Below are 16,061 nucleotides of genomic sequence, written 5' to 3'. Positions count from 1 at the left end.
GCCCCACATTAAGTCCTACTTTGCCCACCTCTTCCCAGTATTAGACTTTGACACAACCAGATGCTCAAAGGGAAAGCAAGAATTTAGCTGTGAGAAGCATGCTCCAAAGCAAAAGCACTGCAGGAGGCACAGTGCAGGTGCAGAGGTAGCTCCAGTGAACAAACAAAGACACGGGACCCTGGTAGAAGCAGCACAAACTCTGGTGGGATGGGAATCAGAGCAGTGTTTTTCCCTACCAGAGTATGGATTGCTGCTCAGGCTGCCATCTCTTCCAGTCAGTGGTGTGGTGGGTGTAGGGAATGGGATGCTGTAGTAATCCTGATGAATAAAAACAAAAGAAGGCGTTTATCAGCTCTGTCCAAAGTGCAAAGCAGTATATTTGGGAGAGAGGAATTTCTGTACTCTAGCTGCAAGATATGTCTGAGTATTGCAGTCCAACCAGCCACATCAGGCTGATCACAACCTACAGCAGCCCCAGGTTTTTGTAGCATGTACCATCCCCCTCATCTGGCTATTAGAAGAACCAGATAAGGTCTACTGGTATGCAGCTCTTTAACTGGCTGGACTTTCCCCCCCTCTTCACAATAAAATGGACATGTCCTGTTGCTAAATAAAGCCCATTCTCATCAGGTATTTAGTCACTGGCTCTGTCATGGATCAGAGGTGAATCTCTATAATAGCCCTGCTGTTGGAACTCGTGCTCCTTGGCTCCACAAGGAATATTGCTGCATGAGTAACTCGTGCAGGCAGCTCCCCACGTGCCAAGGAGCAACTGATTAACTCCTCACTGCCGTTACAGAGGTGCATCCAATCAGCAACTCCATTCTGCCAGCTCTTCAGCTGACTTTGTCTCTACCCAAAAGCAGCACCAGGGGAAGTGGCATGTCCTTGTCATTCTGCAGTACTCACCAATGGGAATCTCGTCTGGAGCATTTGCAAGTCATCATATCCATACACCTGTGGCTAGAAAAAGAGCCAGGGATGACATTGGGGACATGGACAACATAAGGATTTTAGATTAAACATTTAGATAAACACGAGAGAAAGCCAGAAGTAGGCAGTCAGCAGCCACCAGGAGCAGGCAGCCAGAGCCTTGACACAGGCTGATGCTGCCAGAAGTTCCTGTGAGTTGCTCAAAGTGCTCTAGACCATAAAAGCTACTTAACAGTTTTCCTCTGGAAATCATCCTAAAACTGAAGTCTGTCCTCACCTTTAGGAGAGGGTGTGACACATACCCCTAGACTTTGTGGCTGCTGCTACCCTTGCCCTGAGTGCCCTTTGTCACACCATATTTCTAACACAGCTCTGTGCTTCCACACACTGTGCTCTGCCCAAGGGCTCTTAAAAGGCTGGAGAGGCTTCAAAGAACAGACTCTGGGGTGATCACAACACACATTTACCCCCACGGGCACATGGAAATTATGGAAAAAACCAGCAGGTCCAAACTCTGCCTGTCCAAGGCAATCCTACTGGGCTATGTCACAGTTTTTAGTTTCCCCACTATGCTACATCCATCCCTCCCTGCTGCAGAGGGAGCTGGGACACCACTGCCAAGTTCCACTCACCGGGTAGGCATGTAGCAACCCTGGAGCCATGATGTATGGATTAGGCAACAACGGTGGGACTCCAGGAGGGAGATTGGGAGGGGCTTTTCCTGAAAAAGGAGGAGAAAGGAAAAGTTCCACAGTGAAGCAAACAGCAGAAGCTCACTCTCTTAGCCCTCACACTGTTCTCTGGTAGCCAGGACAGTACCTGATGTGGTTGCAACAGAGCTGCGAGTCGAGGCCGTCACTGTGGAGTTGCTGCTGAGGCTGAGGCCCAGGCTGCTGACATTGCTGAGGCTGGAGGAAACGCTGACAACTGGTGGGGCAGCTGACACCGTGCTGGAGGAGGTGGAGAAAGTACTAGCAGAAGAATGGAGGCTTGCTTCACTCTCCACACTCGTGTGCTAAGGAAGGAAGGGAGGAGAGTCAGGGGATCAGGAGGATGGAAACAAGTGCACAGGTAGCACAGGACATTCACTGTGCTGAATATCATGCACCTCTGTCTGCATCTGGATCTTTCTGCAGTGAGCCTGGCTTAAGTCCAAAGTCCTGACAGCAGCCATTCCCTAATGCTCACAAATCTCTCTCGTGGTTCCATCCCAACTCATCTGTCTGAGGAGCAGAGCAGGGCTTGACATCACATTTGCAGCAGGGTGATTTATTCTGCTGCAAAAGCCAATACCCAGGAACTGCACTGCAAGAGCTCCAGCAGTAGAGATATTTGGTTCCACTGCATCAGCTACCAGTTTGCTCTGACATGTGGCTGTGACTCTGCAGCACCTTCAAGGGCTACTACAGGCTCAAAAGAAGGCACTGCTCAGTCAGAAACAGGCAGGGTGTCAACAGCCTTGAGCCACAGGTGTACAGTGTTCTGACACAACCCTCTGTTGTCTCTCTCCACACAACATCCAGACTCCAGCAGGACAGCCAGCAGCCTGGCAGCTCCTGCCACAACCACAGCCCCAAGGTCAGGCACCCCAGCAGACCCTGCCAAGCTGAGCAGAAACGGGGCACACAGTGGGAGATCATACCCAGACTCACCAGAAGGGTTGAAGTTGATGTTCGCCCAGAGGATGTGGATGAGGACAGACTGTTCTGCTGGGTGGGTAATGCACTGACAGGAAGAGAAATAAAACATTGTCAGACCAAGGTGAGAGCCAACATCAGTAACACCATGCCATTTCCCATCTGCTTGAATGGGATGAGTCATCTTAGTCTTCCTCACTAGACAGACCCTGATGTCTGCTATAGATTCCTGCTTCTAGCTCTGCTTCTTCAGAAATCCACCCCTGACTCCCTCACCTGCTGAGCTGGGCAGTGCTTGTACTGGGGAGCTCCTCGCTGTGGCTCAGGCTGCTCAGAGCTGTTGAGTGTTGGCTGGCTGTTGTCAGCAGGGACGATGCAGACACCCCATCGTTGAGAGGGGCAATGCTGGGAGCAGAGGGGGAGTCGGATTTCACTGCAGGGCCCGTAGCACCTGAGAACAAAAGCTTTGGGTTAAGGGCAGCTACTGGCAGCTTCCAGAGGGTAACACAAGGGCAAGGATCAGCAAGTGCTCAGCTAGAGGAGCTGTGAGGTTGATTTGGAACAGTTATACACTTATGATTGTGTTCTATGTCTCACTTTACCCCAACACTACCACTGGCTCTGCAAAGAGCTTCAAGACCTACAAATGAAGTGCCTTTCACACACAAAGCAGAGTAAGTTATTGTCATAGGTGACCCTTCAAGGATCAGCACAAAGTTGAATGTTTTGAGGCAAACAATTAATCTGAATGGCAGCAATTAGTCCAGCAAGGAAAGGACTTGCTATTAGCACAGATAAAACTCCTCATTCAAAGCAGAGAACACAAGAGATACAGGACACCCACTGTACTGGCAAGACTCTTACCTTCAACAGCCTGTGTGGTTTGTAATGGCGTGGGTTGTACAGAACTGAAACCATTCTGAGGAAGAAGAGAAAAAAGGAGTATTGGGCATTATTACTACACATTTCCAGAGGCAGAGCTAGTGTCACCTCTCTCTCACACTCCCTTGCACAGTTATGAAAAGGTCCTGCTACCAGCACGTGTCAGCAGACTGTGTTTGGGTCAGTCCCAAGGTCCAGCCCCATGCCAGCATGGTCCCCAAGTGGATGTGAGAGAAATCAGTGCAAGAAGTTTCTCAACACTCTCAATCCAAGCTCATTAGCCAAACCTGACATTACTGAGCTGGTGTGCAGCCTACAAGAACGAAATCCATAACACAAAACAAAATTCTTTGTCTGCATGCCCCTCTAGCAGGGTACATGACACAACACATGCCCTGCAATCACCTTGACTGCTCAGGCACAAAACACAGCAGCCACAAGAGAGCTCTCATTAGAGCCCACAAGCCACACAATGAGGCTGAAAGGTGACAGAACCCTTTGATAAGCCATTCAGCTTTCCCCAAGACACTTCACAAGTGAGGCTCACTCAGCACAACAGGTGAGCAAAGCTGCTGTCTTACCTTAGCCTGGGTCAGATCTTTCTGGGGCGAAGAGGAGATAGAATTTGGGTATCGCCTCGTCTGGGTGGATCTCTGTTCATACAGTGGTCCCTGAGCACTGTTCTGGGAGGTAAATGTTGCTGTCTGTATTGTGCCACTCTGGTAACCAGACTCCTGGCTTTGATTGGACGAAATTGTGGATGAAGATTCACTACAAAAGGGAAAAAAAAAAAAAAAAAAGTGTTCCTCCATTTTGCTCTGAAACAGCCCTGCTGTAAGCTGCTGGCCCAGACTGAGCTCTTCACTTCAAATATTCAAGATAAAAAGCCCCAAGCATCAGTATAAAGGCACCAGATGAAGCAGCCAAGCCAAGAAACATGCCCAGAGAGCAGGGCTAGCCCAGCCATGGACATCCAACTGCAGCCTTGCCTCACACACTGCTGTGCCTTAGGCAACACTTCATGAGCTGCCACCACTCAGGTCCCAGTACTCAAGGGACTGGCCAGTTACTGAGGGTCAGCCCAACAGAAGACAAACACACCATCACTGAAGATACTCCTATCCCACTGTGTCCCAGTTTGCCAGGCAAAAAGAAGGACAAAGCACTCAGAATGTGTTCACTAGAGACGTGGAGCAGTTGTGCTGGGGATTCCCCATCTGTGTTTTCAACAACACAGTTTAAGGGAAGCAGAAAAACTATTTTCTGTGCAAGTGCCACAGGCCAAAGAGCCACAGAGCTGCCCGATGAGTCTGCTGGCAACTTGTGCTTTGCTGTTGCATACATTGTCCCCCCTTTATGACCAAAGCATAGTCAGAAAGGGTCTACTAGTATGCATGACAACTCAAGTGCACAGGACCAACTTCCAAAGTTTCCTGCTTGGATTAAAGGCTCCTGGTGCTCACCTGGCCGAGCTGGTGTAGAGGCTGCTCTGAGACTGGCTAACGGCGGCGCTGGTTGTGGGCGTCGATTCATACTCAGCAAGAACAGGCTCTGAACCAAACTGTAATGCCCCAAACTGCAGGTTTAGCCCTGAGATATCTGAGGAGCCAGGCATTTCCACAGCAAGTGCAGGAATCTGCAAGGGAGGAACAACAGAATGGGTCAATCATTCCCAGGGATTAGCCCAGAGAATGATTTTATTACCCTTGTTTCCCTGCACACAGTAGCAGTTATAGGCTTGCAGCCCCTGAATTACAGTGTTCAACCCAGGCAGGCACACAACTCCATCACCCCCACAAGCACTCACTGCTAACTAATAAAGTACTGGAATGAATAATAAAGTACTGGAATGCTCTTCCCAGGGAGGTGGTAGAATCACCATCTCTGGATGTGTTTATAAAAAGACTGGACATGGAACTTGGTGTTAGAGTCTAGTTGAGGTGTTAGGGCATAGGTTGAACTCAATGATCTTAGAGATCTCTTCCAACCTCATCATTCTGTGATTCTAACAAGAGGAAGGCCAAGCCCAGACCTTCCCTGAGCAGCCCAAATGGCTGTTTCTGCAGCTCTAACACAACTCAATTGTCTCCTTCCCCACCACTGCACCTTTGATGTTAACGATGCTTTTTTCTTTTGCTGCTTGAGCTTCTGCTGTGCTGGCTGGGGACTTGAGGACTGGTTGTCCGAGGAGCCTGGAGACATCTGGGGAACTGGATTGGTTTTGCTGGGCAGTGGTGAGGATGGAGGGGCCGGTGTGGTTGTGGAGGCAGTCACCACAGGCTGCTTCTCCTGCATGAACACTTCTATCATGGTTGAAGTTGATGTGAAGCCCTGACGCTTGGTGAAGGGACTATGCACGGAAGAGTCTGTTGGATTCTTGAGATCTATGGCACAAGACAGAGGTGAGTTAGCAGGGTTTGTTTCCTTAAAAATAAATCAAATTCTGACACTTAGCAAGAAAAAGAAATCCTTTTCCTCTGTTCCATCCTGAAGCTTGTTAGAGAGCAGAAAACTTAAGCATCTCTGCTCCCAGCCTCACACTCTCACTGCCATCAATGCCAAGCCTTTTTAAGCACTTTTTCCTTCAATTGCTTCCACCACCCCTACAGGACAAAGCCAACTTGCACGGCTAAAGTCCTCCATTCTCCAAGCAAAGCTGGGCTCCAGAGTCCCTCGTGTGGAGACACTGCATATCAGAGTCCTGCAGGCCACTTCCTTCCCATCTCTGTTAACAGTCCTGCATTCCACGGCCTCACCCTTCTCCTGCAGGGATGAGGTATCTCCAAGCAACATCACTGCTTGGGGCTGCCTACCCTCAGGTTTTTGCATCACCTTCCTCCTCTGACTAAGCCTTTCCACGGTTTATTCAAAATCAACTCCTATTCTCTGTGACTCTCCTCTGAGGCTTCTTGTCTGAGAAGATCAGAAGCTGCCAACACTGACTGTCACTAGGACAGGGCTCAATTTTTCTTCAGCTTAGATTTGAACCAGAGCCATTTCCCTATAAAAAGCACAAGCTGAAGGATATGAAACTAGCACTCAGCCACAGCAAAACTCAGCTTCTCATGTGAAAAGAGCCTCTCAATCCCTGATTATTCCCTCATGCCAGCCCAGCAAGAGAGTTACTTCTTGGCATTTAACAGCAAATCCCCTTAAAAGATAACAGGAATTCAGCAGGGAGAAGAGACTGACAAGTCTCATATTTGGGAGCTATTCCCCACAGGTGCTCTTCCAGAACTTTTTCTGGCACAGCTTTACACCAGAAAAAAATTCTGCACACTTGGAGAGGCTCAGGAACATCAGATCCCTGGCCCTGAACCTGTCTGGAACGACAAATTCAACTGTTCCAAGTATAAAAGGAACAGGGAGAGACTCACACACACACGATTACATTTCAGTCTCACCCACAGCTCTCTCTAATTTTCCCAGCTAAACTTCATGAGAGTTTACATTCAATGCAAAACCCATCTGCAGTTTAGAAACCTAAATTCCCACAGTCCTCAGATTTTTTTTTGGTGCCCTCATAGCAGTAGTGGGAAGGCTGCTTTCCAACTTGTGAGCAGATCCTCTGCTGAATCCCTCCCACTGCTGCTCCCTGCAGTTCTGGGGGAACACATTCCCTCCCCTCTGGGAGCTGCTGCTCCTCCTTACCGTACTGCACCAGAGACGAGGTCTGTGTGGTGGATGCCATGTCCCAGGAAGCAGCAGTGGTGCTCCCAGCAGGCTGGGTGTGCTGAGCTGCCAGCTGAGCCAGTGCCTGGGCTGTCTTGAACTGCTCCAGGAACTGGGACCCTGTGGTACTGCTGCCTTTGGCCTCCCCAACATCTCCAAAGCCTTTCCCCAACATGCTCACCTGCAATTTCAACAAGGAGAAAAAGTCAATGTCTGCCATGGCTTGGAACTTGGCTCAGAGGACAGACACAGCTCTGAATATCATCCCAAATGCTCTGTACCCTGCTGCTTCTCACTGGGTGCCTCACTCAACACTCTTGAGCTCCAAATGCACACACACTGCTGGCAGGAAGGTTCTTTCCCAGCCTCCACCATGTGTGAACACAGGTATGTTCATCCCTTGCCCAACTCATGCCATGGTATGGTGTCACAGAGGGTTACAAAGGAAGTTAATAGACAGGATCTTTAAAAAATATACTGAATTATTCTCATGCATTCAGTTGCACTAAAAGAAAAACATCAGGAGATCTTGGCTTTATAGTTAATTTATAATTTATAGTTAATGTGGTTTTGAAAATCTTTCCTCAACTATCTCACCATTAAGCAAACAATTTTTATTTCTTTTTGCTGAAGTTACACAAAGCAGCATCTGCCCAAGTCTCTGCAGATCCCTGACTCTGACTCAATGTCTCCTTCCTTCTCCTGTCAGTGGGTGCCAGCATTCCATCCCACACCAGTCCCCAACCAGTTCTGTTTCTCAAACTGTTGGAATTGCAAGCCCTGGACTAAAAGAGCTTTTCCTTTCCTTTAAGCAGGAATGAAGCATGTGTTGCAAATCTGACAAGGGCAGCAGGGGAGGAATTATCGCAATTATTTCAAATTGAGCAATGAACTTCAGGCCACTGCTTTTAAAGCAGACTAGCAAATTATTTCACTTTACCAGCCCCAAGCAGAGAGCATTAGGATTGTATTTCCTATATTACCCAAACAGACACAACAACAGGGGACAAAAACAACCTCAGGGAAACACCCACTGGGCAGAGACCAGCACTTCCTTACCATGCTGTGGTGAGAGAAGGAGTTTCCAGAGGCAGGCTGGGATAGAGCACTCTGTTTAGAATTGCTGAACACCAGTGGCTGTGCCAGGGAAGGAGTCTGGGATGACTCCAGGTTTGTTGACTCATTCTCCATAGAAGAGGGTGTCTTTCCTAGCAGGACTGCGAGATCAATTCTGGGTAGACAAAGACCCACTGAGGTTACCAAAGCTCCCACTTCCATGAGAACAAATTCCCCCTCGAGCCTCACAGCTTTTACTTTACAAATGGGAGGAATCTGAAGAACACCAACTCACAACTGCCAGTAGCAGCCTCAAAAAGACAGATTGACCAAGCAAGACCCTGCATGGCCTTTGATTTTAAATAATTTTAAATGTATAATAATTTAACACAGCAAAATTTCCCCAAACTTGAAGAATCAGCAATAGAGCCTAGGAAAATTCTAATCCAGGATTAGGACCCAATAACTCCAAAGTCAACTCTTCCATTGAAATCCACCCCACCTCATTCAGAGCTGCTGCATTTTAGCTAGCTAGGAAGGTTTAGCTGAATTTGGCAAATTGCTCTGGGACTCATGTGCCACTTTTCCCAGGTAAACAGCATCACCATGGGCTCTCACCTTTGTCCAGCTGTGATTGTCACATTCTCAGCAGGGAGAGGCACTGAAGACACATTGGAGGCTGTGAAGATCTTTGTCTCTGACAGCTGAAAGATAAAAAAGGAGAAAAGAATCCAAAAGTGAGAACAGCACCTCATAAAAGTCCCTATGACACAAAGCACATGAATGTTTGAGACAAACAGCCACAGAAAAACTCAAAATTCAAGTGCTTAGACTGAAACTTCTCTAGCATTTGGCTCCCATCAGAATCAGCTTCTATTTCATTTGTTTCTCTCAGGCAAGTGTACAAATCATCTGCCAGTGGAGGAAAAAAAACCTCTCAAATGCTTCTACAAATTTCCCATAGTCCATAAATCCCCTAGGGCTGCCCTAGGACTCTGGGCTGTTGCTCTGAGTCAATGGCATGCAGCACAGACCTGCAAGAGCCCCAGCACAGTAGGGGCAAGCACTGTAGCAAAGACAAAGAGAAACTTTGGATCCATAGCTAAGCTTTCAATAATCTGGGTTCACTTGGATGATCTGACCAACAGATCAGCTATGGAAGGGAAAATAACATTGCTCAAAATCTGCTGGAGGTTAGTGATGACCTGGCCTGAAACATGTCTGAACATGAACAGCTTCTATTCCGGACTGAGGAGCTGCTACAAACGTAACTGCAGAGTTTAAGAAATAAATCCAGAACTCCTGGGAGCATCTCAGACACACTGAGGGTAAGACAGGCTCTTAGAAGCTCCCTTCTAGCAGAGACCTGACTGAACAAAGAAAAGCTGCTCATATCTCCAAACACAGCAGCAGTGCTTCCCCAGGTGGTGCCTGGCAAATCAATGCCTGCCATGCTTGCCCATTCTGTCAGCAGAGCCAAAATGAGCACACAAAACAATCACATTAAAATGCCCAACCCTGCTCCATCTGCAAGAACAGAACACAGCACTGGTGTTCCTTGATTCAGAGAGGGACTGAAGCCCATTTCAGAAGAAATTTATAGACAGGCATTAAGAGAAGGTGCTAACAATGCCCACTCTCTCCTGCAGGAGATGAGGTAGAGAACACAAGGGGGTGGGACACACCAAAGATCATGTCAGAAGGTAAAGTCAAGAGCTTCTTTTCCATTCAAATCACAAGGACCAGCTGAGGCACATGATGTGCACGAAGCCATGAAACTGCTGCTGCTGTGATCAAAAGCAAAACTTCCCCAACTGCCACACACCACAGCAGTGGAGCAAGAGCCCTGTGTGGAGTCAGACCAGTTTTTGGAAGAATTCCATCTTGCAGTTACAGGAAAGGAGAGGACCAGCCTCAATGCCCCAGGAGATCTCCTCTGGCCATTATGACAAGCTCTAGAACACACATCCTGCAGAAGATCCAACAATCACTTATTGATCAGAGCTCCTGGGGCTGGGAGCCTGCCTGGGCTTCTGTCCAAAGTTTGGGGAGGATGGGCTGGCAGCTCTGTGTGTACAGACAAGACAGCAGCCTGCTGGCAGCTGCACAGAGGAGATGGCTTCAGGGAATACCTACATCTTCATTCCAGTCCTCCGTGCCCCATTCTTCTGTCGCTGCCCTCCATGCACCTATAAGGACAACAACAGGTACAGAAGTTATGCATGCATCAAAGCTCTGTGTCCAACAGCTGGGGGAGCACTGGGGAGCTTTGCAGGCAGCCAGGAGGATTTCTATTTGCCAATCAGACAAGTTAAAGCAGTCAACCTCAACCCCAGGCTTTATGCTCAAGATAGGATCCCCCTCTGCCTTGCTGCTGCAGGCTGGGATGGAAAAGAGACTGCCAGGCTGGCAGACAGGGCAACACACATCCTGCCAACACCCATTAGGGAAGCTGAGCTCTGCAAGGAAGGCCCAGCACTGTCCCCAGCCTCCTTGTGCCATTTTCCTGGCTCCCCCTTGTAGTGCAGTAGCTGCAGGTTTGTGCAAGCAGTGTTACCCCAGCAGCTCCTCCCTCGTGGCCTTCCAGCTCTGGCACAGGATTTCACCATCCAGGCAAACCTCAAGTTTCTATAAAACTTAAGGATAACTGAGCCATTCCCATAGTTCATCTTCCACCCCACAAAAAAGTTTTGAAACCTCAGTGCTCCAGAACCTCCTGTGCTCAGGCAAATGGGATTCAGAAAAGAGAATTTATGGGACTAAGCAATTCCTGCCTTTTCTGTGACCAGTTTCAGAGATATGCTCAAAGTTTGCAGCTTGAAGTACCAGGGAGAAAAGCAGGAAACCTCAGCTGCAATCCAGCACAGCAAAATTTAGGTGAGCAAAAATTTACCAGAAAAGAAAGAATTTTGCCTGGCTGCATTTTCAACTTGTTCCAATCCTTGCTTCCATCACAGTTCAATTGCTGTACTTTGAATATTATGTGTCAGTTTCAGATTCCATTTAACAACTAAAATTTGGTTTGGGAAGAGAACAGGAGCTTTCACATCCCCAAAAACCTCAGAGCATAAAGAGCATAAAGCCAGTCCCATTTTGTGCAGCTTGCTTTCAGTTCACACAAACCAGATCAAGAAAAACTGAGAGCACCAGCAGGGTTAATCCTCAAGACACTTAGTGGATGGAACAAGCTGGTATCAGCCCTTTTACAGCATAAAACAAAGCATGTGGGGAAGGAGAACATTCTGAGCTCTTCTGCAGGACACAGATCTCCCCTTACAGAACTTCACTTGTGGATTTAAACAAGCACTTGTCTAGACTTGGGGGATCTAATACATGAAATAAGTATCAGTGAATTATTCTTTTTTCATTGCTTTTTTGTCTTGCTTGATGGATTGAGCCAATTCAAGAAGTCTCCCAGGATTTACTGTTTTATATATTCAACTTTGAAATACAGATATTAATACAACAATACTTGCCAGAGTGCCAGAAGTTTTAAGGCACACTGCCCCTTCCTCCACAGCCAGAACTATCAAAACATTCAATGCAAAACCCATCTGCAGTTTAGAAACCCAAATTCCCACAATCCTTAGATTTTTTGGTGCCCTCACAGCAGTAGTGGGAAGGCTGCTTTCCAAATTTTCATGGATCAGGAAGGTCATTCTAGCCCAAGGCTGACCCAAGAGGTGAAGTGGGAGCTGGATGTACCTGCAGCTGGCCCAGAGAGCAGGAAGACAGGAGAGCTGCCCCAAGAGTTTGAGCATGCAGGAACATAGCATAGGGCTCTTAAGTCTTGTTTGTTTGGGGGAAATAAGAAGAAAAGCAGCACTAAAAGCAGAAGGAAACCCTGCAGATGAAGAACAGCCATTGACAGGGCTTTCCCAGCACATCAACTCCTCAAATACCAGACACTGACTCAGCATGGCTCGAGGGGCACGTGGAGAATCAAAGACCTGTGATGTATTCACCAGGAGCACCCCAGAAAGCTCCCAGCTGGCACAGCATGGGAGGCTTTTTTAAAGAAACCAACTGTATCACTCTCCATCAGGCTCTGCTGAAGGGGAGAGCTGCAACACAAGCAGTACCCTGAGCTTTCTAACACCATTTCAGAAGGGTGGTCAGAACAAGAAGCCTTCCTCTCTGCTTTCAGCCCTTCAAAAAGCTGCTGGTCTTGAAGCTCCTCAAACCACCAAAAAAAAAAAAAAAAGGAAAAAATAAAATTAAGCCAACAACATGTGCAAATATAAATGTGGTGAAGGAAAAAAAAATCCTATTGTGTCTCCAAGTTTTTCAAATCCACTCTCTCTCTTCATTTTAAACTGGGAGACAACCACCCAGCCTGCTCCTCCCACAGCCCAGCAGGCAGGAATGGATCCAGGCTTGTCACCCTGCACCAGCAAGGCAACACACCCAAAGGCCCCCACTCTGCACCTCGAAGGAATGCTAATCCAAACAAAGCCAAAGGGCAGCAAAACCACAATGGCAGTGCTGGAGCAGATGGCCTTGTGCTGCCTGGGGAAGTTAAAGATTAACCCAAAATGCTCCAACACAGCAGAAGCTCTCCATGTGTCTGCCTGATTTCAGGCCCTTGCATGAGAGACTCCTCAGCCTGAACACTTCTCCCTGACCTTCAAGAGGAAAATGGCAAATTCTTCTGGAAGGTCCCTTAGCCTCAACTTCAAAACCTCAGGTTAGATGGAGGAGACAAACAAGATGTTGGCCTGATTATGGACACAATGGACTTCTGTAGGTGTGAGCAAACTGCATCCCCTCATGGGTGTCTCTTGGCCTCCTAAGGATAAATATTTGAGCAGGAAATCAAGTGGCAGGCACAGAGCAGCTTTGCCACCAAGCACCCCTGTCATCCCCAAATCCACCATCATCTTCAACTGCAGGGAGGTGAAGAGGAGCAGCCAGGCAGGCTGAGCATGCCAGAGCAGCCTTTGGGCTCTGCTCACCCAGCAGCAGCCAAAAGCAGAGGCAAAGCACAGAGAGAGCTCAGCCAGAGCAGCTGCCCTGGCAGCAGGGCTGTGACCCTGAGCAGGAACAGCAGGGAGGACAAAAGAATGGCACAGGGACAACAGCAAGTCACAACTTTGGGCATGTGAGACACAGGGAGTATGACTGCCTCACACCTCCTGCCCTCTGTCACCAGAGCTGCTCTGGGCATCCAAAAGCAATGGCTGAAGTTCAAATTTGCATAATCCACAGGAATTGCTGTTAGCTTCTCCCAATTTACATTTCAAGGTGTCAACGTTAGTAAAAGCACAGTCAGAACAAAGTCAAATATTAATTAAAATGAACAAATTAAGAGAGAGAAGAATGACATATCCACAGATATTTCAGATTTTTTTTTAAAAATAGCTATAAAGTAAAGGTATCCGGGGCAGTTAGTGCACCTGGATGTATCGTACCAGGAGCAGTGTCAAATTTTCGGGGATAATTTGACCCCTCACCCCCAATGAAATCAAGTCCTGAAACAAAAAAAAAAGAAAAGAAAAACAACCAGTGAAATTTTGACTTAAAGTGTAGGTGAGTTTCATTGCCCCCATGTACACCAGTCACATTGTACCTGTGGATATTATTAATTTAAAGAGAATGCCTGTGGCTACTAAATTGCAAACAAAACAACCACACACAACACAGGTGACCAGTGGTGTTGCACAATAAACTTTACAGCTGTGTTGTAGTACTAGAGCAAATCTGAGTTGTTTGTCAGAAAAATCTTCAGTTCTCTCCCTAACCACACTCTAACCCACTTCATTCCACAAAACACCAACACAGGGAAATGGAAACCATTCAAATAGAAGCCTGTTCCCATTAGACAGTTAAACTTCCAGCACACAGAGCTGTGTCCACTCCCTCTGGTATTTAAAACCCCTCCTCAGCTGCCAAGATGATCATTCTGTCTGCTGGTGTTTCATAAAAACACCCTCCTGCCACAATAGCTGTTTTCTGAAGAAAAAAAAAAAAAACCTGAACAAAACCCAAACAAAACCCATGAAAACACAAAGAAACCACCCCCACCCCTCTCCCTGACACCAACAGTAAAAGGCATCCCCCAGATAATGGGACTTTAATTCTCTCTTTCCAAACCTATCACTTTTTCAGCAAAACCAAGAAGTATGGAAGGGGTCTAAAGCACCATTAACACAGGTGTGGATGCTTCTTATACCCAAGACATGATATTTACTTAAATACTCAATGATTGTGGAAAAATAGTTAGGCCTATTTACAGTCAAGGACTGTGACTGTCCCATTCTCACACTGCAAAATCTGAGCTCCTCAATATTGTGCATACATGAAGCAAAACCCAGAGCACCAATTTTCCAATGCAGGAGAATGTGCAGAGGGCAGCTGGGTGCTCATAATCACCCAGCAAACACGCTTGCTTCAAACAGGGAAGGAAGCAGAACTGCTTTCAGCTTGTTTCTGTGACAAAATCCTATCCCCACCATGGTTTGAGCAAGATGACCATGAAAGAAAGTTTGCTCTCAGTACCAAAATAAAGAGTAATTCTCTGGAGGATGCACCAAACACTTGGAGATCTTGGATCTGCCTATCACACTACAGTTTATAAAAAAACACCTTTCCAAGCAGTAGCATGGTTTCTACAGGAAAACAAATAGAGGTGAGTGTTCCTGTGCCTCTGTCAGGCAACAGCACCCACAAGCTCAGCCCAGAGCAATCACCCAGCTCCTGTTTCTAACATGCAAAGGGTGCAAAGTACCAGGGTCACCAAAATCCATCCCTGAGCCTAAACCTGCCTAGAATGTCCTCAGTGCAACTGGATGGATGCAAAACCCACTCAACACTGTCACCACGAGGCAGCACACACTCGTGGGGAGGCTCTTACTTGTGCCATCGTCCGGCTCAAAGCTCCCGGTGTTGTTCCACGTGTTGTTGCTGTTCCCGTAGTTCTCGTCCGTGCTGGCCGGCTCGGCGTAGTCAGCTGGGTTGAAAGTTCTGCAGGAAACAAAGAGGATGGAAATGGTCACTTGCTGTCCAAGTGTTTTGAAAGCAGTTGGTTTTATTCAGACTGTAATACAGATCACAAGGCAGCTCTCGTGGCAGAGAGAGGTTTCGGCTCCACACGACATCCTCAGTTTAAGTTATCGTGGTGCAGTTTGGGCCTTATTAACCAAAAAAAGCAATGCAAAACAAAAACACCTCAACAAACAAAACAGCAAAACAACAAACAAAAAAAAACAACCAAAAAAAACCCCAAAACAAACAAACAAAAAACAAAAAAATCAAAAAACCCCCAAAACAACAACAAAAAAAAACCCCCCAAAAACTAACAAAACAAACCCCCCAAAACAAAAAAACAACCCCCGAAAAACAAAACAAAAAACCACAAAAAACAAAAAAACCCCAAAAAATCCCACCAAAATCCCCAAAAACAAACAAAAAACCCCCCAGCAAAACACCAAAAAACAAAACACAAAAAAACAAAGCAACCCAAAAAACAAAAAAAACCACTGAAACCCCCCCAAAAAAAAAAAAACTAAAAAACCCCCAGCAAAACAAAAAAACAAAACACCAAAAAAACAAAACACCAAAAAAACAAAACACCAAAAAAACCAAAACACCAAAAAAACCAAAACACCAAAAAAAACAAAACACCAAAAAAAACAAAACACCAAAAAAAACAAAACACCAAAAAAAACAAAACACCAAAAAAAACAAAACACCAAAAAAAACAAAACACCAAAAAAAACAAAACACCAAAAAAAAACAAAACACCAAAAAAAACCAAAACACCAAAAAAAAAACACCAAAAAAAACCAAAACACCAAAAAAACCAAAACACCCAAAAAACAAAACACCCAAAAAAACAAAACACCAAAAAAACAAAACACCAAAAAAACAAAACACCAAAAA

At 46.6% G+C, this 16,061-nt stretch overlaps 1 protein-coding gene across 4 annotated transcripts in view; it reads right to left on the bottom strand.

Annotated features, from left to right (window-relative positions):
* UBAP2L (ubiquitin associated protein 2 like) overlaps positions 1-16,061 on the bottom strand; it is a 30,957-nt gene that overhangs the window by 5,622 nt on the left and 9,274 nt on the right. For 2 of the 4 annotated variants that reach the window (XM_066568009.1, XM_066568011.1), the window contains 16 exons: positions 15,034-15,143; positions 13,592-13,651; positions 10,317-10,369; positions 8,799-8,884; positions 8,184-8,355; positions 7,104-7,305; positions 5,559-5,836; positions 4,916-5,088; positions 4,034-4,223; positions 3,435-3,489; positions 2,847-3,021; positions 2,586-2,658; positions 1,753-1,948; positions 1,566-1,654; positions 910-963; positions 237-318 (listed from right to left, as the gene is read on the bottom strand). In XM_066568009.1, coding sequence (XP_066424106.1) covers positions 237-318; positions 910-963; positions 1,566-1,654; positions 1,753-1,948; positions 2,586-2,658; positions 2,847-3,021; positions 3,435-3,489; positions 4,034-4,223; positions 4,916-5,088; positions 5,559-5,836; positions 7,104-7,305; positions 8,184-8,355; positions 8,799-8,884; positions 10,317-10,369; positions 13,592-13,651; positions 15,034-15,143 — 2,048 coding nt within the window. The remainder of the gene's footprint in view (positions 1-236; positions 319-909; positions 964-1,565; positions 1,655-1,752; positions 1,949-2,585; positions 2,659-2,846; positions 3,022-3,434; positions 3,490-4,033; positions 4,224-4,915; positions 5,089-5,558; positions 5,837-7,103; positions 7,306-8,183; positions 8,356-8,798; positions 8,885-10,316; positions 10,370-13,591; positions 13,652-15,033; positions 15,144-16,061) is intronic. The other 2 variants (XM_066568012.1, XM_066568013.1) reach the window with 2 other exon arrangements.

Source organism: Molothrus aeneus, chromosome 31, assembly GCF_037042795.1.
Source record: "Molothrus aeneus isolate 106 chromosome 31, BPBGC_Maene_1.0, whole genome shotgun sequence".
NCBI classification, from domain to species: domain Eukaryota; kingdom Metazoa; phylum Chordata; class Aves; order Passeriformes; family Icteridae; genus Molothrus; species Molothrus aeneus.
Note: the sequence above shows the minus strand (reverse complement) of the source record. Positions and strands in the feature narration are given on the sequence as shown.